The sequence below is a fragment of the Gossypium raimondii genome, chromosome 6 (genome assembly GCF_025698545.1).
Source record: "Gossypium raimondii isolate GPD5lz chromosome 6, ASM2569854v1, whole genome shotgun sequence".
In the NCBI taxonomy this organism is placed as follows: domain Eukaryota; kingdom Viridiplantae; phylum Streptophyta; class Magnoliopsida; order Malvales; family Malvaceae; genus Gossypium; species Gossypium raimondii.
Window position 1 is genome coordinate 49049715 of NC_068570.1, and position 26657 is coordinate 49076371.

At 35.3% G+C, this 26657-nt stretch overlaps 2 protein-coding genes across 5 annotated transcripts in view; one reads left to right on the forward strand and one right to left on the reverse strand.

Annotated features, from left to right (window-relative positions):
* Positions 1-12785, forward strand: part of LOC105772673 (peroxisomal (S)-2-hydroxyacid oxidase GLO4) — an 81709-nt gene extending 68924 nt beyond the window's left edge. For 3 of the 4 annotated variants that reach the window (XM_052632447.1, XM_012594080.2, XM_012594081.2), the window contains exons 11-12: positions 12125-12229; positions 12388-12785. In XM_052632447.1, the coding sequence (XP_052488407.1) occupies positions 12125-12229; positions 12388-12567 (285 nt within the window). In that variant the 3' untranslated portion in view covers positions 12568-12785. Of the gene's footprint in view, positions 1-12124; positions 12230-12379 lie in introns of all 4 variants that reach the window. The other variant, XM_012594082.2, reaches the window with a different exon arrangement.
* LOC105772672 (protein PHYTOCHROME-DEPENDENT LATE-FLOWERING) lies at positions 12770-26600 on the reverse strand. Its single transcript, XM_012594079.2, has 12 exons — positions 25970-26600; positions 25350-25431; positions 25182-25246; positions 24987-25064; positions 18453-18533; positions 18030-18191; positions 17845-17943; positions 16399-17774; positions 15668-15885; positions 15427-15584; positions 14570-14608; positions 12770-14476 (listed from the first exon to the last, which is right to left on the reverse strand). The coding sequence occupies exons 1-12, from the start codon at positions 26096-26098 to the stop codon at positions 12968-12970; spliced, it is 3996 nt and encodes a 1331-aa protein (XP_012449533.1). The 5' UTR covers positions 26099-26600; the 3' UTR covers positions 12770-12967.
* Positions 26601-26657: the final 57 nt, after the last annotated feature.

Consider the following 26657-nt stretch of genomic DNA (forward strand, 5'->3'; position numbering starts at 1 on the left):
AAAAAAATATTCGGAGCTTTTCACACAGTACTACTCATATTATTTCTATCATTCGATACACGTAGTAGCCTTCACATAGTACTACACACGTGATCAGTTTTACAGTTCACGTAGTAGCCTTCACATAGTACTACACACGTGATCAAGTTGTACGGCTCACGTAGTAGCCTTCACATAGTACTACATACGTGACCAAAGCTTTTCGGTACCCATTGTAGCCTTCACTTAGTACTACACATGTAACCGTAGATTACCGATACACGTAGTAGCATTCACACAGTACTACACACGTGCTCAAAGCTTCTCGGTACATATAGTAGCCTTCACTTAGTACTACACATGTGACCATTATTTATCGATACACGTAGTAGCCTCCACACAGTACTACTCACGTGTTCATCGACACCTTATTCAAATCTTTACTCAAATAAATTTATAATTTGTCCAAAACACATTATAATATTAACCCTTTCACGTATATTGTTATGAAACATAACAAAAATAATTATAACAATGTAATAATTACATACAACTTACCTCGATACAAAATGTAAAGATTTTGCAATTTAATCCTCAATCTTCTCTTTTCCCCGATTAAGGTTGATTTCTTGTATTTCTTGATCTATAACAGAAAATTGAGCTTGTTTAATATTCACATTTATTAAAACAAGCTTCGACTCAACTTTTATAAAATTACAATTTTGTCCCTAAACTTTTGCATAATTACATCTTAATCCCCCAAGCTCGAAAATTAAATTTCACACCTTATTCTTATGTTCTATAACATGCTGAACACTTTTCCCTTCTATGGCAACATCAAATTCTCACTCTAACATACACTTATGAACAATAAATATTTTTACCGATTTTGTCGATTTACTCGTTTTTGCTTAAAATCACTTAGCAAAAGTTGTTTAATATGATTTCTAGCTTCATATTCCACCATAAAAAAGAAAAATAAACACATTTCACCTATAGGTATTTTTCCAAATATTAACCCTAACATGAATTATTGATAGAATAAGCTAAACCGAGCTGTGGGGATTTCAAAAATACGAAGAACATTAAAAACGGGGCTAAGATGCACTTACTATGAGCTTGAAAAATCAAAGAAACCCTACCTATGGTGTCTTCCAAGTTTTGGCAGCAACTTATGGAGAAGATGATGATTTTTGCCATCTTTTTCCCTTTTTATTCTTTTTATTACCAAATGATTAAAATGCCCCCATTTAAAAAAAATCGATTTCACCCATTTCTTATGTCTATCTTTATCCATTAATTTACTAATGGTCTAATTGCCACATAAGGACCTCCAATTTAAAATTTCATAACAATTAGACACCTCTAAGATGTAGAACTCAACTTTTGCACTTTTTACAATTTAGTCCTTTTGACTAAATTAAGTGCCCAAACGTCAAAATTTTCGAACGAAATTTTTAGGAAATTTTTCCATGAAATTATAGACCCTAAAAATATAATGATAATAATATTTTCCCTCGTCGGATTTGTGGTCCCGAAACCACTGTTTCTACTAGACCTAGAATTGGGCTGTTACAACTCTCCCCCCTTAGGGATTTTCGTCCTCGAAAATCTTACCAGAAAAGAGGTTTGGGTACTGTTTCCTCATAACTTCCTCCAGTTCCCACGTAGCCTCTTCCATTCCATGTTTTTGCCATAACACTTTCACTAAGGCTACACTTTTATTTCTTAACTGTTTGATCTCTCGGGCCAAAATCTTTATCGGTTCCTCCTCATAAGTCATATCTGGCCGAATTTCAATCTCAGTAGGAGAAACTATATCTGAAGGATCTGAACGATAGCGTCGCAACATCGATACATGAAATACATTATGTATTCTTTCCAACTCTGCCGGCAAAGCTAACCGATAAGCTACGGGTCCAATCCTTTCAATAACTTCATACGGTCCAATAAAACGTGGACTTAATTTGCCTTTACGGCTAAATCTCAAAATCTTCTTCCACGAAGATACTTTTAAAAACACTTTATCACCCACTTGAAACTCAATTTCTGTTCTCTTTAAATCCAAATATGACTTTTGTTGATCTGAAGCAGCCTTTAAGTAGTCACGAATTACTTTCACCTTTTCTTCAGTTTCTTTCACCAAATCAACTTCGTGAATCTGATTCTCACTGAGCTCAGTCCAATACAAAGGTGTTCTACACTTACGTCCATATAATGCTTCGTACGGTGCCATTCGTATACTCGACTGATAACTATTGTTGTAAGCAAGTTCAACCAATGGTAGATATTTCTACCAACTGACTTCAAATTCCAGAATAAAGCACCGGAGCATGTCTTCAAGAACTTGAATCACTCTTTCAGATTGTCCGTCGGTTTGCGGATGGAATGTAGTACTAAAGTTCAATTTTGTACCCAGGGCCTCTTGCAACTTTATCCAAAACCTCGAAGTAAACCTCGGATCTCTATCCGATATAATGGACTTAGGCACCCGTGCAATCTCACAATTTCAGCAACATATAGCTTCGCCAACCTATCAAGTGAGTAATCTATGCGTACCGGTATAAAATGAGCCGACTTTGTCAATCTATCAACGATCACCCAAATAGCATCCTTCTTCCTTGGAGTCAGAGGTAATCCTGTCACAAAATCCATCGTGATCCTGTCCCATTTCCACTCTGGAATCATTACCGGTTGGAGTAAACCCGATGGTACTTGATGTTTAGCTTTCACTTGTTGACAAATTAAACACTTTGATACAAATTCCGAGATATCCTTTTTCATGCCTGGCCACCAATACAATTTCTTCAAATCATTATACATGTTTACACTACCTGGGTGAACTGACAAATCACCACTGTGTGCCTCACATAAAATGGTCTGAATTAATTCATTATTTTTTAGTACACATACCCTATTCCGGAACATCAGGCAATCATCTGAACTAATTCGAAAATCTGAGTCAACACCTGCTTCGCACTGAGCTCTCCTAGCTTGCAATTCACTGTCATTCTTTTGAGCTTCCCGAATTTGCTAAAGGAATAATGGTCTAGCCCTCAATTCAGCCAAAATTGAACCATCATCAGATAAGGTTAATCTCGTACTCATAGCTGTCAAAGCAAATAAAGATTTTCTGCTCAAAGCATCAACAACCACATTAGCTTTTCCGGGATGATAATCAATCACTAGCTCATAGTCTTTTATTAGCTCAAGCCATCTTCGTTGTCGCAAATTCAAGTCTTTTTGATTCATTAAATACTTCAAGCTCTTATGATCAGTGAAGATTCGGCACTTCTCACCATACAAATAATAGCGCCAAATCTTTAAAGCAAAAACAATGGCAGCCAACTCTAAATCATGAGTTGGATAATTCTTCTCATGCGGTTTCAGCTGTCTCGAAGCATAAGCTATTACTTTGTCTTCTTGCATTAACACACATCCAAGACCATTCAATGATGCATCACTATAAACTAGAAACTCCTTACCTGACTCAGGTTGTACCAACACTGGTGCCTCCGTCAATAATGCCTTTAATTTCTCGAAACTTTGTTGACATTTATCGGTCCACTCAAACTTAACATTCTTTTGTAGCAACTTAGTCATAGGAGAGGCAATCATTGAGAATCTCTTGACAAAACGTCGGTAATACCCGACTAAACCCAGAAAGCTTCTAACCTTGGACACATTCTTTGGTGGTTCCCAATCCACAATTGCTGAAATTTTGCTCGGATCAACCCGAATACCGTCACTTGAAACTATATGTCTCAAGAATCCAACTTCACGAAGCCAAAACTCACTTTTTCTGAATTTAGCATACAATTTCTTCTCCCTCAGTATCTGCAACACAGTTCTCAAATGCTCCGCATGCTCGGATTCATCCCGAGAATAAATTAAAATATCATCTATGAACACCACCACAAACTTATCCAGATACGGCCGAAAAATTCGATTCATCAAATCCATAAAAATAGTCGGAGCATTAGTTAAACCAAAAGGCATTACCAGAAATTCATAGTGTCCATACCTCGTTCTGAAAGCGGTCTTTGGCACATCAGACTCCTTAACTCTCAACTGATAGTAACCAGACCTCAGATCAATCTTTGAAAACATTGTTGCTCCTTTTAGTTGGTCAAACAAATCATCAATTCTCGGCAAAGGATACTTGTTCTTTATAGTCACTTTGTTGAGCTGGCGATAGTCAAAACAAAGTCTCATAAAGCCGTCTTTCTTTTTCACAAATAATACAGGAGCACCCTAGTGAGAAAAACTCAGTCTCACAAATCCTTTGTCTGTCAATTCTTGTAGCTAAGCTTTTAATTCTTTCAACTCAGTCGGAGCCATCCGATACGGAGCAATAGAAATCGGTGCAGTATTAGGTAACAAGTCAATAGCAAACTCAACTTCTCTAATCAGAGGTAACCCAAGCAATTCCTCTGGAAATACATCCGAAAATTCACAAACTACCGGCACTGATTCAAGCTTCGACCCGGCTATACCAGTATTCAACACATAAGCAAGATAAGCTTCACATCCCTTTCTCATGTATTTCTGGGCTGACATGTGCGAAATCACTATAGGCGATTTATTCGGCTCTTCCGCTTCAACCCGAAGAATTTCACCATTTCCACATTTCAATTCAAGGATTTTCTGTCTACAATTTACCTTGGCATCATGCAAAATCAACCAATCCATCCCCAAGATAACATCGAACTCATCAAATGATAAGAACATCAGATTAGCCGGGAAACAGTAACCTTGAATCGTCAAAGGACAATTCTTGCAAACCTTATCAACTAAAACATATTTGCCTAAAGGGTTTGATACTTTTACCACAAATTCAGTGTTTTCAACAGGAAAATTTTTATTAGATACTAAATTCACACATATATATCAATGAGTAGACCCAGGGCTAATCAAGGCAACAACATCAATATCATAAAGAGAAAATGTACCAGTAATCACATCGAGAGATGATGCATCCTCACGAGCACATACGGCATAAGCTCTAGCAGGTGTTCGAGGTTCTGATTTTGCAGTTGTACCCTTCATTCCACTTTTACCACTATCTCTAGTTCCGGTGTTTCTCGACGGTCTACCTCTGCTAACAGTATCACTCGATCTAACATTCTAAAATTTTTCTTCTTCAATTTTCTCAGGGCAATCTTTAATAAAATGTTGTCGAGAACCACACTTGAAACAAGCCCGACTAATTAACCAGCATTCACCAGGATGTTGTCTTCCACAATGCTGACACTCCGGTCTACTAGGCTTCATACTACCCACACTTGATACCGGTGTAGCTTGAGCTTCAGAACCCAAATACAATTTTCCCCGGTCTCGACATGGATATCCAATTGAAGTAGTCACTCTAGGATTCATCTATTTAGACTTCTTTGACTGAGTTTGAAATGGTTTACTCATGGGCCGCTTCCTTGTATCTCGAGCCTCTATCACAGCTTTTCTCTTTTCTTTATTCAATTCTTCAGCCTTACAAGCTCGATCAACCAATACTACAAATTCCTTCAGTTCCAACATCCCAACAAATATTCTAATGTCTTCATTTAAACCATCTTCAAACCTTTTACACATAGCAGCTTCGGTGGGTACACATTCTTGAGCATATTTACTCAATCTAACAAACTCTCTTTCATACTCAGCCACAAACATTCGGCCCACTTCAACTCGAGAAATTCCTTGCGTTTTTTATCAATGAACCGTTGGCTTATGTATTTTTTTCTGAATTCATCCTGGAAGAATTCCCACGTAACCCTTTCTTTCGGAACCACAGATACCAATGTTTTCCACCAACGATACGCTGAATCTTTTAAAAAAGATATTGCACATTTTAAACATTCTTCGGGAGTACAATTCAATTCATCAAATACCCGAATGGAATTTTCAAGCCAAAACTCTGCCTTCTGTGGGTCATCATCTATATTAGCTCTGAAATATTCAGCTCCATGCTTTCAGATTTTGTCAACAGGAGGCCTACTTGATCTTACCAAGTCAACATTTTGTGGAGCTGCGGGAACCGGTTGAGGAATAGGAGGGGGTGGAGGGGGTTGAACATTCGGATTTGCACGAACAAATTTTGTATACCAATTACTCATCATTCGAAGGAAAGCTTACCGAGCCTAATCCTGACTATGTGTCCCCTGTCTACTTTCTTCATGCACAGTCCCTTATGCGGGAGCCGGCGCGTTACTTTCAACATCATCTGCCACACTTCGATCAGGATCCATTTACTATATAAAACAAAATTTTAAATTGTCAGAAATCATCTCACTATCACAATATTTAAATGGCATGTATAGATAGACTTTTACACACATTATACTAATCCGAGAATCGGCTAAACCATAGCTCTGATACCACTAAAATGTAACACATCGTACCCGTATTTATCGTTGAAACAAGGTAAGAAGTGTTATCAAATGATCAAATTTTTTTTACAAAAATTTTGACATAGTTTCTTTTCATAAATATTCAATTCCTCTTGCAAATTTTCGAAACACAATCTCAACCAACATCAATATTTCAACCAAATACAATCATATATTCAGACACGATTAATCCATTCATAACATCCTAAACTATATGGACAATAGATTTAGGGAAATAATTCATCAATTATAGATACTAACATTTTAAACCAAACCACATTTTATACATTTATATATAAGTTTATATTACATTGCATTAAGTCATCTATACATGCCATTTTTCAAAAGGATTGGTTGCAAAATACCCAAGAGTTGATGATGATAGTGAGGATGATGTTCTGACTCCGTCCAATTCCCGAGCTGATTAATATCACTATAAAACAAAGGAAAAATAAAGAGGAGTAAGCTTATAGCTTAGTAAGTATGTATGTAATTGATAAATAAATTTCTAGAATAATATCATATATTATATAATTTATATCACACATAAATATATCGTTTAGTCAACTTCCAGCAAACTATTTTTCTGCGTTACAGTCACTAAATTATTTTTATCTAGAGCAACGGAACTCAAAATTAAGATCTTTAAATTTTCCCTGAAACTAGACTCATATATATTCTTACCATAAAATTTTCAGAATTTTTGGTTTAGTAAATTAGTACATTTTATTCTCTAAATATTCCCATGTTTCACTGTTTGACACTTCTGACCTCTCTTCACTAAAATTTATTTCACTCTTTGTAAAAATTCAAAAATGTTCTCGTTTCTTTCTCTTAAAAATAGACTCATTAAGGAATTCAATAATGTAAATTTCAAGCCATAATTATTTTTGTAAAATTTTTGGTGATTTTCCAAATTTGGAACAGAGGATTTCGAAATCAATCCAACCCTGTCTCAATAAAGTTTAAATATCCCCAAATATACAACTCCTTTGCTTACTTTGTTTCTTCCATATGAAAATAGACTCATTAAGCTTCAATTTAATATATTATTTAACCTCTAACTCAATTTATATAGTTTTTGGTGATTTTTCAAACTAACATCACCGTCACTGTCCAAATCTGTTCTATTCCAACATTCCTTATTCACATAGCACTATAACCATTTATTTTATAACACAACACAAACTTCATCACTTCAATCACTTTTCACAACTTATTACATTCCAATCACATACTCATATTTCATCATCATGACGGTGTAAAAAAATATTTGGAGCTTTTCACACAGTACTACTCATATTATTTTATCATTCGATACACGTAGTAGCCTTCACATAGTACTACACACGTGATCAGTTTTACAGTTTACGTAGTAGCCTTCACATAGTACTACACATGTGATCAAGTTTTACGGCTCACGTAGTAGCCTTCACATAGTACTACATACGTGACCAAAGCTTTTCGGTACCCATTGTAGCCTTCACTTAGTACTACACATGTAACCGTAGATTACCGATACACATAGTAGCATTCACACAGTACTACACACGTGCTCAAAGCTTCTCGGTACACATAGTATCCTTCACTTAGTACTATACATGTGACCATTATTTATCGATACACGTAGTAGCCTCCACACAGTACTACTCACGTGTTCATCGACACCTTATTCAAATCTTTACTCAAATAAATTTATAATTTGTCCAAAACACATTATAATATTAACCCTTTCACGTATATTGTTACGAAACATAACAAAAATAATTATAACAATGTAATAATTACATACAACTTACCTCGATACAAAATGTAAAGATTTTGCAATTTAATCATCAATCTTCTCTTTTCCCCGATTAAGGTTGATTTCTCGTCTTTCTTGATCTATAATAGAAAATTGAGCTTGTTTAATATTCACATTTATTAAAACAAGCTTCGACTCAACTTTTATAAAATTACAATTTTGTCCCTAAACTTTTGCATAATTACATTTTTATCCCCAAGCTCGAAAATTAAATTTCACACCTTATTCTTATGTTTTATAACATGCTGAACACTTTTCCCTTCTATGGCAACATTAAATTCTCACTCTAACATACACTTATGAACAATAAATATTTTTACCGATTTTGTCGATTTACTTGTTTTTTCTTAAAATCAATTAGCAAAAGTTGTTTAACATGATTTCTAGCTTCATATTCCAAAATAAAACAGAAAAATAAACACATTTCACCTTTGGGTAGTTTTCCAAATATTAACCCTAACATGAATTATTGATAGAATAAGCTAAATCGAGCTACGGTGATTTCAAAAATGCGAAGAACATTAAAAACGGGGCTAAGATGCACTTACTATGAGCTTGAAAAATCAAAGAAACCCTAGCTATGGTGTCTTCCAAGTTTTGGCAGCAACTTATGGAGAAGATGATGATTTTTGCCATCTTTTTCCCTTTTTATTCTTTTTATTACCAAATGACGAAAATGCACCCATTTTAAAAAAAATCTATTTCACCCATTTCTTATGTCTATATTTATCCATCAATTTACTAATGGTCTAATTACCACATAAGGACCTCCAGTTTAAAATTTCATAACAATTAGACACCTCTAAGATGTAGAACTCAACTTTTACACTTTTTACAATTTAGTCCTTTTGACTAAATTAAGTGCCCAAACGTCAAAATTTTCGAACGAAATTTTTAGGAAATTTTTTCATGAAATTATCGACCTTAAAAATATAATGATAATAATATTTTCCCTCGTCGAATTTGTGGTCCCGAAACCACTGTTCCGACTAGACCCAGAATCGGGCTGTTACATCTATTGTCACAGAGGCTGACAAATTTGTCTGAGACTGAGAATTACCCCTTCGTTTTCCACCACAACCTTGAGTGGGGCGACCATGCAACTTGTAATACGAATCTTTAGTGTGCCAAGGCTTACCACAGTAGCCACACGTCAAGTGATCCTTATCAGACTTACAACCTGATGGACCATCCTAGTTAGCAATGAGGCCAGTTTTCTCAAGAGAAGGATTATAGAGCATAACAACACGATGACTCTACTCTTGTTGTACATAGAAGTATGCCTCATGGAGAGAAGGGAATAGAGTCTTGCCAATAACTTGAACCTAAATCTGATCATACTCAGCATTCAACCCAGCCAAGAAATCAAAAATGCGGTCATTTTCCACCATCTTCTAAAATTTATCGGCATCATTGGTACAAGTTGCCTGAAAATCTTGATAATAATTAAGTTCCTCCCACAACCCATTTAATTTAACAAAATATTGAAAAATCGCTAGCTCTCTCTGTTTTGTACCATAGACCTTATTATGAATCTCAAAAATTTACGCATCATTCCCAACATAAGAGTAGGTGAGAGCAGCAACTTTCCAAATCTTGTCCACAGTACCAAACAGCAAATAAGTTTTGGAATATTGTGTTGTATAGAGTTGATAAGTCATGCCATAAAAAGAGAGTTCGTTGAATCTTACTGACTAAAAGTTGAATCAGTGAGTTCAGGTTTCGTCGTTTTATCGGTGATGTATCCCTGTGAGCAACAAGCCTTAATAAACAACAAGCAAGACCTTAACCAAGCAAGGTAATTATGTCCATCAAACTTCATAGGGCTAATTTGAAACGAGAGATTATCGATTGGAATCATGAGTTTCTTGTCCTTAGACATAATGTTGGAAAAAATACACCTAAAATCCCAAAAAAAAAAAAACTACTTGGAAAATTAGAGAAAGAAACACCTAATAAAAGAACACAAAAGAGATCCCACAAAAAAACTTAGCCAAAAAACACCACCACCGAGAGGAGAATAACTAGAAAAGAGCAAAGAGCACAGCGGCGGCGTCAGTGTCGGAAAAACACAACAATAGGAGGTGAAGCCCGCGCACAGCGCATGAAACAAAGCTGCAGTAGCTTGCGACAACGTGTGAAGCCCTTGTGCAGGTCTTCTGGTCATTGAAGCTTGGGGTTTCGTCGACGAGTGGATGTTGACTCCAATGGTAGGATCAATGGGAGAAAAAAATAAGGCTAGGGTGGAAAGTACCAATTTTGTGTTTCTAGGGTTTTTGGAAAAAAAAAAAGAAATCAGAAAAAAAAATCCCAAATATCGATTAAAAAAACTGATATCATGATGAAATTAGAAATGAATACTCTAATATATTAAGGAAAAACTCACTCAAAAGTATGTATTTCTTAGAAATATGTACAATTATATATACATGAAGATTGAATCAACCTAAGAAAAGAATGTCTTAATTAGAATCTCTAAAATCAATTGGAATCTCTTAAAATACTAATTAATGCTATCAAATAATCAAAAGATTCTCAAGAAAAGTGATATGGAATACTAATTATTAATTTGATATTTATCCTAATATTTGTTATTTACTTAAAACATTCGTGCTAATATATCGAAGAACCCTCAAGCTACCATGTTATGTCTAAGCAAGCCCTTCGTTAAATAAACCTTTAATCTATGATGTTTACACATTAAAGCCCTTAATTTTAATTTAGGTAATTAATCTTTTTTCTTTTATTTCTGCTCATCATAATTTTGTTAGTTATAAAGATTTTTCTACTAAACACTCAAATGTATAGGATTAAAACTCTTTTAGTCTACCAATTTTTATAAAAGAAATAAACTTTTATAAAGTATTTAGTAGTTTGATGGTGACCAAAAATCAGATCATATGTTGCCAAAACTAAAGCAGTTGCTTCTGAACCTGATATAGGTTTCGGATCACCTTTGATGACCACTCAGACTGACCATGAAAAATTTGTTTTGTTTCTCTCCCCTTTTCTCTTCTTTGTTATTCTATTCAATTTGTTTTTCTGGCTTTTCATAGTTGTGATGTCCTTGTACTTCTCTGCTTGTGTTTTAGCTGATTCTTTGTACAAAAGATACGTAATGAACTTCCTTTGGAATGTAGTGTTAAAACAAAGACTGCAGCAACTTAGCAAAACAGAACAGCCAAGAGCATAAGCTCATAAAACAGCAAAGTAAAAACAAAGAAAACAAAAATGAAAGACTTAGAACAGGAAGTAACCGATGAAGACATTCAAATTTTTCATTGAAATCTTTCAAATATAAGATGTTACAAAAATAGTATGACAGTTACCTAAACTTGTAACTGCTCCCATCAGTTTTGGCAAGTTGCAAATTAAAAATAATACAAGAGAAAGCTGAAAGAAATCGGCTATTACATCCATCTCATTCAAATCCTACTAACTCTAAAAGTCTAGTTACATATCAGCTTGGATAGCTTTACAAAAAATCAAAAATAAACAAGAGCTGCTTCTGGTCCTGCTCGAATGCTGGTCTGCTATGTTGGTCTGCATCATGGTTGACTGTTGCATTGCAGTCCATGCTCAACATGTAGGAATGAAGACAAGAAATGTTTTGAATAAAATTAGTTTTACAAGGACTAGCTGATCGAGAAAGTAGGGTGCATGGTATCGGAATCGTCATTTTCCCTGAAATACTTTATCCAACACATATTTGTACATGTGTATACGAGTATAATCCTCTAAATATATAGAAAAACTGAAAAAAATATCAAATATACTACTTTACCCATAGCCGATACTAATTCTAAGTTGGAGTAAGCAACTTGTTAAAATGCAAATGTTGAGGAGAGGCATCACAGTGAAAGCCAGTTATGGAAACCAGAAATGTCTTGTGTAGCACATGCATTAAAAGAACATTAGCGTTAGGCATGTGAGTTGTTTTTAAGCGTGGCTTGTGCAGGTGGTTGGTGCAGTTAAGGGAAAGGTTCCTGTTTTATTTGATGGAGGAATAAGAGGAGGAACAGATGTTTTCAAGGCGTTAGCCCTTGGTGCGCAAGCTGTCCTTGTAAGTTCTTTCCAGATCTCATGAGCTTTACCGCTTTAAAGTTCATATATATGTATACACACACACACACACACATGATTAAAATGAGTTTTTGTGTCCTTGGCAAGTGTGGAACTTGAATAAACACTTATGTGGAGAGTGATATGTAAGAGTTGCAGATTGGAAGGCCAGCAGTTTACGGACTTGCAGCAAAGGGAGAATACGGGGTGAAAAGGGTTATTGAAATGCTAAGGGATGAACTTGAGCTCACCATGGCCCTCTCTGGATGCCCTACTCTCAACCATATTTCCAGAAAACATGTCAGAACTAAGCATGAGAGACCCCGCTCCATGCTTTAAAATACTACTTCAATATTGTTGAATCGTATTCATAAATGTATTCAGATCATTCCTGAATCTGTCATAATTTAATTAAACAAACTCATAAATCAGCTCCTATTAATGGTTGTACTACTTTTCATTTGAGGCAATAGAGGAAACTGCGACCCTGTATTATTCAAGCATTCTGAAGAATATTAGTAAATTTAAATTACCAATGAAATTTAATGTTTCATCTATGAATACCATTTCCATTGCTTACAGTGATATTAAACAAATTGTTACATAACGGGCAATCATTTACATGACTGAACTGTTACTAGATACTATATTTTTTATTGAACAGTTAATTCTTCAAAGACACTCTACACCATATACATATTGCGCGACTATAGTTTAAGAAAAGAGTGGTCCAAACATGCTACGTATTGCCAACAGAGTTGCTTTTGTTCACGCCTAGCTCCGTAGGAGAATTTGTGATGCTGTTAACTGAGCCAAGGGTCTGGGAGCTCAACTGAGGGCTAGTTGGACAAGCATCCGGAATAGCAGCACTCAGAGCATGGATAGCACCTGAGCTCAGTTGTGGACTCATAGGAGTCCTTTGATTCATTTGTTGAGGAGTCATGGCAGTCTGCTGCTGGACCAGCTGCTGTTGCTGGTTCAATTGTGAAATTCCGACTGTTGATGGAGAGACTGCTTGTGAGGGTGAAACAACAGCCTGTAGTGGCAAGGTAGTTTCTTGCTGTTCCTGTAATTGCTGCAGCTGCAGCTGCTGTAACTGTTGCTGATTCTGCAACTGCTGCGGCTGCAATTGCAATTGCTGCTGCAGTTGCAAATGTTGCTGTTGCTGGGTCATTCCAGACATCATCTTTGGAGGACCCATTGGCCCCACAGCACCGGGCTGCTTCAGGTTCATGTTAGCCTGGTTCATACTTTGGCCTAGCATAGAAAGATTAGCAGAACCTGGATGCATCTGCCTGGCTCCAGATATCCCAGCTATGCTTGATTGAGGACCACCTAACATGCTAGCTCGGCCCAGCCTTAATTTTGAAATGAAAGCAGCCTGCTGAGCGGATGTTAGTGGTCCAGATTGAAGCTGCTGGCTTATTGCATTGGTAATATTTGAAGCTGGGTTAATATTAATTGGGTTCTGGCTCATATTACCCGTGCCTGAAATAGGGGCCATTGGAGCTGAGATTCCTGTTCCAGCAATTCTCCTTGCACCTCCAATTCCCAAGGCATTGCCAAGAGCCCCAAGCCTGGCCATGTTATTGCCCATGTTTCCCACACCTACAGCTGTTCCTAGTCCCATCATAATTTTCCTCTGCATTTGTACCTGCTGCTGTTGTTGTTGCCGTTGCTGCTGCTGTGGATGCTGTTGTTGTTGTTGCTGCTGCTGCTGCTGCTGCTGTATCATCTGAAGTTGGAGAGGGGAAGGTTTATTGACCATTTGATTACCCAACTGCATGTTCGAATTCTGCCCCGTTGCATTCAAGTGTGAGAGAGGATTTGATGCAAGCATCATCGTTGATCTCTGGAACTGCTGATGCTGTTGTTGAAGCAAGACATGTTGCTGACTTTGCTGCTGCTGAGCTTGTTGTGGATCTAGCTGCGGTGGCCTTGCAGGCATTGATATCCCAGATATGAGTCCTTGAGACATCTGTAAGGCCTGAGGGTTTCCTGGAGGCAGCATCCTAGTGTTCCCTAGCATACTCTGGGATGGATTTACAGAAATACTATTACTGCAATTCGGCTTCGCCACTTCATTGGTCGCCTGAATAGGTACAGCTTCAGCACATTGCTGCATCTCGACTGCAGGATTATTGTGAAAGATTCCAGAAGAACTTGGTTGACTGCTTGAGGCCACAAGCATTCGAATAGGTTTTGGCTGGACATTATCTTCAACAAGATGATGCCCTTCATGCAGCATCTGTATAAAGTAAGGTAAAATAAAATTGATGTGAAATAATAATTTTAATATAACGTCTTTAATACTGAATATCTAGACTTTCAGCAGACTTACCAGTGAACAGAACTGTGCAGCAAGCAAATCCGCCAAGTGCTGTCATAGGATTTAATCAGGTGAAGATGTCAGAACAGAGTAATTCATGCATGGATAAGAAAAGCGGAAAATACAAGGTTCAATCATTGAAACTTGAAACTGCAGTGAAGCACAAATTTTGATGTTCGCTATATTCTTTTAACCTAATTAGGAAACCTAGGTAGGATGGCATAAAATACCAGCCTAAGAGAAACTAGGTTAATAAACACAAATGACTCGATCTTTATAATCTCTTCTATATGTCGGAGATCTAAAACTTAGGCAGCACAATGTAGGGTCCGAAAGAAAAAAAAGTTTTGGAAAGAATATGGCAAGGAAACAAAGAAGTGAAGTAAGATTATTTGAACGAGCACCAAATATAGTATGATTCTGATACACTAGTAAGTTACCTAGGAAGCTCACCAATGAAATTTAAGAGATGAGTGCTAGAAAGCACAGGCATGAACATGTAACATAGGTGTGACACAACAGACACATAGCGATATGAGAGTTTCTGAAGAAAATAGGACAAGGATACGGCAAGACATGACGATAAAAGGATATTTTTTTACAATAAGAGAACAAAAAGATATCCTTTATTGCTGCGTCCTGCAGTTTATTGACTATTTTTTTATTGTGTCCAATGTTATTTTTATTCTTAGACGAGCCATTTTGTGTTCGACACATGGACTCTCCCCAAGAAAAATGTATAAAGAGAAATAAAAATCTAAAATGAAGTAATGGCGGCTATCTGCTTTTACCACCCAAAACACTGGGGCCAGGCAGTTATCATATTTTTCTTTCAGAGCTCGGAAAATCTAACAAGTAAACAAACTTACAGTATTTGGAAGAGTAGGAAGATAATGAATGCGATCCTCTGCAGCAAGAATGTCACCATCATCAATGTCACCACAAAACATTGCTACAGTCCCATCAGTTTGTTTCTCAGACATTACCATTCTAGTTCGTACCCTAGGAACTAAAGAAACAACATTCCCTGATAAAGTAGAGGAAAGTTAATGCAAGGGAGATACACTAAATATTTGAAGGGAAAAGACTGAAAAATGACAGAAAACAGACCGTGAACAACACGTTCACCCTGCACAAAATTTAAGATTCTTGTCTTGCAAGTATTCATGCTTCCACCAACAAGTGACTTTGATAGTGAATTCAAGTCATCTTTAAAATCCTCATTACTGGAAAGACTGACTAGACAGCTTGATACTAGTCGAGGAGAATGTGTGCGGGGTTTTCGGGCATGATACTCATCAACCTTGTTTTTGATGTTGAGTTTATGCCTGGGATCAAAACTATAACATGAATATTGCCATCTATTTGAACTTATTAACAGGAAAAAGTGAGACATGAATGCTATTGCCTGAGCACTATGATTTTTTTCTAATATAACCAAGCAGGTGTCTTTTATATAACAATCCTCCTAAATAACATCATGTTTTGGAATCTCACGATGACAGAAACAAACATCTAGAGTATAATTCACAAGAAGAAGGGGCACTAGCATCCTAGAAAGTCATCTTGATATGAAACTGAAGTTTTTTTCTAATATAACCAAGCAGGAGTCTAGATATAAAAATCCACCTAACTAACATCATGTTTTGGCATCTCACAATGACAAACAAGCATCTAGACTATGCTTCATAAAAGGAAGTGGCACTACATTCTATAAAGTTCAACCAAGATGTTACTAACACTATATACAGCACTGAAACATGAAATTATCTATCTAATGGCTAGAAGTCAACCACAAAACTCCTGTGTAGTAGTAATTCAATTCACATAATACATCCTACCTCATAGTCACAATTTCAATCTTTGAGAACCTTTCGAGCATTGTTTGATCACCCACAGGTGGGGTTCCAACAGAAGGACTGCTTGCATTTAGTGGAGCACTAATATTGCTAACACTTGCAGGAGATCCAACAACATTTGTTGCTGGGGTCTTGGGGAGGGAATTTGATTTTCGCTTGCCAGAAACTTGAGTCTGGTGTTGTCTCTGCATGGAGTCATTTGCACTTGAAGCCAAAGATGGGGTACCACCAACAGCAGGAATTGAGTTAACGGCCGCCTTCTCCTTTAGAGATGCTCCAAGTGCAGTGCTTGTTGCAACGGCCCCAAAGTGCTGTCCTATGGAACCACTTGAAAATTCCCCAGATTTGGATGATAATGGAGATTGAGGCAAAGCCCCAACTGATACACGTGGGCTTTGCACTAGTTTCTTTTTTAGGAATTGTTCCTCATTTCTCACATCTTTCTCAACAAGCTGGTTAATACTGTTCCAAGGTGTTTGAAGGAAACCAGGCCTCACAAATCCATGGGGTAATCTTGGTTGAAGCCGTCTCTGCTGTGGATCTAAATGGTTTGTATCAGTTTCCCTATTGAGTTCAGCACCATCCAACTTGTCTGGATCAAATGGCTCTTCTTTGGCACCATATCTCACTGCTGACTGTCCAGCAGCAAATGGCATTGTACCAACCTCCTGATTCAGAACCCCTTCAAAAGCCTGCAGAGGATACTTCTGCATGCTGGCATTTGCATATTGAATTCCTCTCGCCATTGCTTGCTGGGGTAGTAACATATTCTTCCAGCTCATATCTGATCCATGGAGGCCATCCATATGTGAACTGATTTGTTGCTGAAGAATACTGTCAGGTCCAGCAGCATTGAGCCTAGTTCTTTTATTAAGGCCAGTTAAGGGTGACACTGGACCGCCAGGATTCTCCCTCTTCACAAGAAGAGAAGCACTGGAGTTTATGTTGTCTGCATATGTAAATGTCATGTCCTGGCCAGCAGGGGATGCAACTGATGCATTGACAATAGAGCTAGACCCCTGGTCCTGCATGCTTCTTGCATTCACAGCCCCAATTTGATACTTCGGTGACTGGTATGTCATCGGTAGTGCTGAAACAGAGGAATCTTGCACAAAAGTTTTAGGTTTTAGTGTTAATACATTGCTTGGACCAATATTTTGAGTTGTCAGATTTTCCTGAACTTGTTGAAAAATCGAACTTCCTGACATAATTCCTGCCTCTCCCAACCTACCACTAGAGCTTTCAGGCACTCCATCTATGCAAACCTTCTTACCATGGATCTTACCAGTAAAGGTTACTGTAACTTCTGGAGCCTGCCTCAACCTCTTTTTCCGCAAGCTAGAAGAAGGAAGGTCAAGCTGCAAATTGGTCATGGTTAAGATAAATACAATCGGAAGTGCAGAAACTTTTACATTCTGAACTCATTACCTTAGTTGAAACAGGATTTGTATAGAGCCTGTCCAGTTTGGGAGTAGGATCTAAACAAAGTTGTGGTTGCAAGGCTTTTAATATTCTAGACTCTGCTTCCTGAAGTCAAAAGGGATTAAAAGTTTAACAGCTAAGCAACATGCAAAAAAATAGTTGGCAAAGGTTAAGTAGTTGTCTGTATGTACCATTAAATCACCATATGTCCATGAATTATCTGAGCTCATGGGAATATCTTTTACAACATTCTCCAAAGACATCTTAAGACGCACTTTATTGATGATAGGGGATCCATCCAAAGAGGGGGTGATAGATCCCTGTTGAGATGCAACATTTCGATAATCTTGTACCTTCAAAAGGAAAACATGAATTTTAAGTCCTAAATATGAGTTCATTAAAAGCACATTCTTATAATCTTAATAGTTATGGAGCAAGCACTTAAATAAGTATAAATTTCTACCTTCGAAGCTCTTTTTGAAACACACCAACAAAAATATCAAAAGGTTACTTGTAGCAAAATGCAAGGATGGAATTTTGGTGTTCTTGTAATTACACACGATTATTACATAAATGGATAAAAAGATATAAAGTACGATAATTTTATAACGCACCTCACATATGAGTGTCCCATCAACATATTTGCATGGTATATCATCTAAAATATCTCCTGGCAATCGGCCAACTTCAATTGCCTTCAAGCACATTCATACATTGAGGAGAAAATTAGAAGTAGAGCTTATGCTAAGACAAAAAGGTTATATCAAGAGTAATTAAGCTGCTGTTTCAAAGTAATATGAAGTAATAGAACCAGTAAATTGAGACAAATTCTTCTTGAAACCCAAATGATTTCTTTACTCAAAACAAGTTTCAAGACACAAGTGGATTAACTCCAAAAAACCAATCAAAATAAAAAAATGCTCAATTGGTTTTACTTTTGCTACTTGCTTTTCTTTTTGTCTCTCAATTTTTATATAATACTAAAATTTAATTAGTAAAACGCAAAACCATAGTCAATTAAATATTTAATTCAAGCACCCAACCTAAAATCAATTTGTAATATGCAGAGGGGCTCAACTTTAATATAAGAGCAAAGGAAAACAACACTTAACTAATGTGGAATAACACTATTTAACACTCCCTCTCATGTCTAGCTTGTAAGGCTTACACATGGGATTAGGTAAGAAGAACAAGATAACAAAACCTACGGGTTGGTACAATAATAAGCATCCAACCTAAAACCAATAAACAATAGTTGGAGGGGCCTGATTTTAATATAAGACCAACCTAATACTTAAATAACACCATTTAACACTCCCTTCATCTATAGCTCACAGGGCATATACATGGACGACCTGACCAAGGGTTGTCAACCACACATGGGGCTAACCAAGAAGAACGCAATAATAGAACCTAGATTTTGAAGGCATGTACCAACTAGTAATAGGTGGAAGGGCCTAACTTTAATATATAACAATAGAATATCCAATACTTAACATATATAAGACAACACCACCTTACAAAGAAGAAATAGCTAAAATTTAAATCAAATTCCAACATACTACTTCTAAACAAAGAAATAAGTTGTTAAATATCAATGAAAATCCTTTTTTTATTTTTTTATCTCTCAAAACATTTTTTTCTTTTATATAAACAATGAGCATCTAAAACTAGCAAAATTAACAACCAAGCAAGAATCATTTTTCAAATGTCAATGTTCTCTTATTTTCTGAAGAAAAATTATGAATAAGCTAATTCCAAGCCCAAATAAAGGAGGTTTTAACTCATATTACTAGGCAACATACACGGTGTGGTTTAGGGGGAAAATAGTTGTAAATTAGCAAAATTAGGAGTGAAAAACGTGTAGAAAGGAATTGGTACTCCAGAAAAGTTAGGGTTATAGAAAACCTCTAGTTTGTCTCTACTAATTCAAAGACGATAATAAGAAAGTTGTGGCTATAAACATTTTGTAACTTATTTATACTAGCATTACAAATAAAGTTTTAATCATAGGCTTAGAGTTAAACCTTAAATATAACTAATAATTCTAGCCCTAGCCATCTATCGCATGTTTAATGATTAATAAATAAAATAACATAATAACAATATAAGCCTTCTACATCATTCTCCTTGGCTTGGAAAATTTGACTTCAACATGAAAAGTTTCACCACTTCAGCAAATATTTTCAGACCAGCTCTTTGCAGGCATGATTAGTAACTTTACTAACTCAACATGTGCCTTTTCATCTAGTTTTTTTTTTTTTAAATTTCAATTTCATCTACAAATATTATTTCAAAAGTAACTCCATATCCCACAACATTTGAGTAAATATTTCTCTTTCAAGTTTCATAGCATTTGTGTAACATCTCAAATTTCCAAATTGACACAACACTATTCTAGTAGCAAATATAGTGAATTGTTGAGAAATTTTGAAAATTTGTCAAATAAAAGAATTTTTTCATGAAGATAAAATGATTTTGCATATAAGATTTGATTAAAAAAAATTTTAGAGGTGATAATATGCTGAAAGGACTAAATCGCAAATTTAGTTTGACTCGCCTAATTGTGCCTTGTTACATAAGTCAACACAACTTAGCTTGAGCCTCATCCTCGGCATATTTTGACTAAAATTGCGCCTTAAATTCCTTTTAAAACTCCTCTCAAGTCCCAATTACAATTTCACCATATTTCTCATTTGCAGACCTACAACAGCAATATAAAAGTGCAACATTAATGAAATACATAGCAATAGCATTTGCCTTAGTAGCATCATCTATAATAATTTTGACATAAAAGTATTGCTCCATTTCCCACAAAATTGTTCACATTCCTTATGGACATCATTCTTGTAAACTCAGATACCAACTATTACATGGCTAAAACTTTAGTCTCGCAATTCGTGCAGCTTTAGACGATTTTTTGAGTTCAAATCCGCCTAAATCAGCCTTACTCTCGCAAATTAAGAATTCTCGATATAAGTTTTCTAAGACACTAAAAAAAAGTAGAAACAACTCAAAAATAAAATCAACAAAAGAATAGAAAATATAAGGAAGCAACACACACAAAGTGTTTGAATAAATGCTCTTAAAGTATATCTATTACTTTAAAAAATTACAATTGAGTGATTACAAATAAGGGGGGAAACTTCTATTTATAGTTGAACTTCTCCGAATCCAACAGTACAGATTGAGTTATATTGACGATCAATATTAGAATCTATCTATAATTGAGATTCTTAAGGGATTTACAATCTTTTGAAATTACAAAATCAAATCTTCTAAAATATCAAATCTTCTAAGATTAATTTTCATATTTATCATGGCAACTCTAATTTTCTTTTAAGTGCTTTACTAGGTCACCAAAACTTAAAGTAGATGGGTTTCTTCAAATATTCCACGAAATAGGCTAATTTAAGTGGGTCGAATGAGCCCCATTTAATCACTTACCCCCTATGGGATGCTCATTGTGTATTCATCACGAGCTTTGATTCGCAACCCGTGACACAAGAAGCTTGAAGCTTTGTTTGGGAGCATTGCATCACTCATCAAGTTTTTGAAGTTATTCTTTAATTATTAAAGATTATTTGTATGGGTTACTGGCATGTACATAAAGGCTTAAACTATCGTAAGTGTTTATAATCATTTGGATTTATAAAATCAAGTATTGTTTGTAACCTCTTTGAAAAGTTAATACAAGTTTTTGAATTATAAATTGGTTTGCACATGTTTATGACTTGAAATTATATTTAAATATGATTTAGAAATGTTTTTAAATACTTTGGAATCATTAAATGGTTTGATGGTATTTAAGAATGTTTTAAGAGTATTTTTGAAGTGCTTCGAGAACACTTAGTGAGTGACGTCGCGACTACGAAGTTGCAACATCACAACTACAGAGGCCAACATCACAACTTCGCACTTCACCTCATCACGACCTCGTTTCAGTGAGTAATGTCGTGATGTCGCGCCCCTGTAACAGCCTTGCATTTTTTCAAGTTGTTTTTACCTTTCGGGGTCTATCTTATGTTCCGGTCAAACTTTGAATAAATTCTAAATGATTTTAAATTGTTTTTAAATTTTTCAATTTGCCTAAAGCATGTTTTAATTATTTTGTAGAAGTGTTTTAAACTTATAATTCTTAAATAAATCTAAAATTTCTTACATATATATGCTTCAGTGGCACCTCCCACTTGTAGTGATTGCCTGAAATAGGTAATGGATGTTACAATTTGAGTAACTCCATATCCAAACACTAAAGCATGTTTTCACAACAATTCTCTCTTGTTCTTTCGTAAAGAATATTTCAGTGTGGGAAACTCACCACACAAATGTCCTAAGGAATAAACAAACACATCAAGAGCTTCAAACAAGTAATTGTTCTAAGAATGCCAAGGAAACAATCATGCCAAATTATTAACAAAAAGTTGTCATTCGTACCTCTTTCATGAAGACTCTCTTTTTCCAAAGAGTATTCCAAAACCACCTCTTTCACTTGAAACCATTAGAACCTTCAAGTTTTCCTACTTAAGTTCAATGATGAGTTTACTCTTAGCAAAATCAAATTTGACTATAGAAACTAGACCAATTTTTTTACTCCTAAATCATCATCGAACATTGCACCCTTTGATATATCCAAGAGATTTCTGAATCACCTTTGACCCTCCCTTTGTTCTAATGTTGTGGTTATCATTTCATAAACAACCAAAGACTTTGAGCTAGTTTACCATTGAGGTTAGAAAAAAATTGTTTCTACTAATGTCAGATCCTTTGAAACCTCTTCTTATATCCTCTCAAATTCTTGATAAAAAATAAGATGAAGAAACCCTTCTAATTCCTATTTTTCTCGTTCCTAATATAACACCTCTTTCAAAACCCCTTCAAGTTTACTCCAGGTGATCCTGTCATGAGTAGGGGATCAAAGCCTATGACAAATGCACACAAAGCGTCCCATGGAGGTCAACTAACTAAAAGGGACTCATTTAACTCATTAAAACAAGCCCGATTCATGGAACATATAGAAAAATCCATCTACTTAAAGCTTTGATGGCCCAGTGAAACATTCCAATAAAACTAGAGTTATCAAGATAGTTATTGTAAAACTTAAAAAATAAAGATGTATAGAATACAAAATTTTTAGGACTTTCATTTTGTAAATAAGCAATAATCTCAATCATTAATGTAATTCGATCTGTACCATTGGATTTGAAAAAGCTCAACTATAAATAAAGTTCTTCCCCTTCATTTATAATAATCTCATTGTATTTCATTCAAAGTAAAAGAATACTTTTGAGAGCATTTACTCAAACTTGGTGTACTACTGCTTTCTTATGACTTTTCTATTCGATTCGAGCTCTTTTGTCTTTTAGTTTTTCCGTTTTCTTTTCGGTGCCTTTCCATTGAAAATTCTCATTTTCGAGAGCTAGGCTGACTTAGACTAATTTGGAGTAAAAAAATCACTTAAGACCGCACGGATTGCGAAACTAAAATTCTAACCCCGTGACAATCATCTATACATCCTTCTAACAATCTTCCTGTAGGTACAAAATAAGAGTATGTTCCAAATGACTAATCTTCAATGGCACAACCAAAAATAGGTATCACTATCTCCCCAAAACAATATGCTTTGGTTATTTTGGAGGAAACAAGGATGTTAGACTGTAAACCTATGGAAACACTTATAAATCTTAATGTCAAACTTGTTCCAGACCAAGGAGAGCTTTTAAAAGGTCCTAGCCAATATTGAAAGTTGGTCAAAAACCTAAATTACCTTACCATCACTCAACTAGACATCTCCTCCGCAATGAGTGTGGTTTGTCAATTCCTTCAAAATCCATGCAAGTCACTAGAATACAGTAATACGTATTTTTCGCTACATCAAAAGTGCTCCTAGACAAAGTCTGTTATATGAAGATCATGGGAATACACAAACTGTAGGATACTTAAACACCGATTGGGCTGGATCTCCTTCAGATAGATGATCCACTTCAGGATATTGTGTTCTCTTTGAGTGTAATTTAATATCATGGAAAAGTAAGAAACAGGGTGTTGTAGCAATATCAAGTCTAGAAACAAAATATCGAGTAACGACCCTAATTACTTACGAGCTAATTTGATTAAAACAATTGCTTCAAGAATTGAAACAAGAAACTATCAACACAATGAAGTTAATGGGATAATCAAGCAGCACTGTATATCGCTTCATATCCAGTGTTTCATGAGACAACTAAACATATAAAGATTATTTGTCATCTTGTGAGACAAAGGATTAAGTCAGGATGCACTGCTATTAGCTCTGTTAATTCAAACGACTAGTTAGCAGATGTTTTTGCTTAGACTCTCAGGAAACCTCAAATCGGATGCTAGTGTAAATAGGATATGTATTAGGGTGTATATTGATATAGAAATAAATTCAGAATATTTCCCTCTTCTCTATTTTTCCTCTCTTTTCTCTATTTTTCCTTACGATTGAACAACCATAACAGAAACAGAAACAGCAGCCTTATTTCTTCTCTTTTATCCTCTTCTTTCTCTCTCAACTTCACATAAATATTTTACTAACTTATTTATACTAGGGTTACAAATAAAGTTTTAATCCTAGCCCTTGATTTAAACCTTAAAGATGACTAATAATTTTAGTCCTAGCCATTTATCATATGTCTAATAATTAATAAATAAACATAATACTAATAATATCAAGCTCTTATTGTCTATCATGTGTCTAGTAATTAATATATAAAATAACATAATAATATCAACATTGTGCTTTACTATAACTATGGTCAAATATTATGAACGTTGCTTCCTTTTATCACTAAATATGAACCTAGAAAATACCACTTTGCCAACCTAGTGCTTATTGACAATTGATGCAAAATATGGACTATACAAGAAACCATGCTATCCCTCCACTGTACAATTCACCAAGGATCAATGAAAGTGAGACAAACCTTTGCTAATTAAACTATTTAATTTGGAGATTTTATTTTCTATCATTCAATAATGAACTTCCAAATGTGCACCCAAAACCAAGATATATTTGATATTATGAGAGACCCTATATAACAACATTGTAGGAATAACAAAGAAGGTAAGAATAATTAGGAATAGTCAGAAAAAGCAATCAGAGAAATACTTGATCGAATCCTTACTAAGAAGAGAGTTTCAGATGACCTATCATATGGTTGCAACTTTGGAGCACCCTGAAGAGTAGCCAGATTCAAAGCATCCTGAAAATTCAAAAATTGCTTTTAACTTTAAAGTAAGTTGATTGAAGCAAAAGAATCTGTCTTTTTAGTGAACCTTTTACAATGATTAATGTAACATTAATATTGTGTTAAACAAACCTCCGGTGGTTTTCCAATACAATATCCATCTGGATAAAGATTCAAGGTGAAGGAAATCTCATGATCTGCAAAAACAAGAAATAACCAACGCAATCACAAATCGAACATTATCAATTATCTAGAGAGGGAAAAATAAAAACAAAACACAATACTAGTCTTGACTCTAACCTTTAGGAACACAAAGCACTTCATCAGAAACAAATGGTCGAGACACCTCAGGAACATGCTCAACGCCTTCAATGACATTACCCTAGATCAACAAACAATTCAAATAATCAGACAAAATCACAGAAAGGAAAATAAATACATATTAATTTCTATTCGATATCCCTTCTTCTCTCAGCCACGGACTATGAATCATAGAGAGAAAACTCGTACTAGAAACAGAATTCTACAAGTTCTTATGAAGGTTGCAAACTCAAAACTAAAACAAAACCCCATAACTACAGTATCTATTACACCAAAACCATAAAGGCTAACACAAGGGCAAGATAATGTTTTATGAAATCAAAGCCTATATTTTTAGCTTAAGACTTAACTGGGAAATGTTTAAAATAAACAAAACATTAAAAAATCCAACACTTCAATCTCCCCTAACTTCTAACAGCAACCAATAATTAAAATTCCAGTTAAATAGAATTAAGATAAAATTATAGATATTTAAAAAAGGAAACTGGCAGGATATGTTAAATGAAACAAAAACCAAAATTTCTCTTTATTTTTTTAATTTAACAGCAATATTTTTTATCATCAATTTACCTGTGAAAATGGTTTATTATAGAATTTACCTGGAGCTTTCTTGGCCATGAGCTCTCTTCAGAATTATCAGGGACAACATCAACCGAAGCCTCCAATTGAAGACAAGGCTTCGGCTTGAACCTAGTACCGGTTTTTGAAACCTTAAACGAAACACCCATGTAAAAAAAAAAAAAAAGAAACTTGTATGCTCTATCAGAATTAAAGCATGAGAATTTGAGTTTTTATGCTTTTTGTTTGGATCAAGAAAAAGATCAGAAATATGGAGACAACTAAGAACCCAGATAGAAATTATCTAGTAAAGAGAGGAGAAAAGCTAGCAAAATCGTACGAAATTTTTTTTAAAAAAAATGTAGGTCTAATATGGCAGAATTAAGAATGAGAACCCAGGCTTAATTGAATAACAATGAGGGCGTGTATGGATTGGGAAAAATAAAAGAAAAGAGAGGGAAAACAACTGGGAAAAGAGACACACACACAATGAGATGAAGGATTTGGGGAACTCAGAGTTCTGAGTTCTGAGGAACCAATTTGTAAAAGCTATGTTAAAGAGGAATGATATTTGTAACAGGGAGAGGGGGAACTTGATACAAGGTGTGACGATTCGATTCCTGGAAAAATTCGATTTCCAAATTTTCAAAATTCGAGGTAGTTAAAAAATTTTAAATCAATGAGTTTATAAAATGAATATGAAATTAGAAAATAAAATTATTGCCGAGA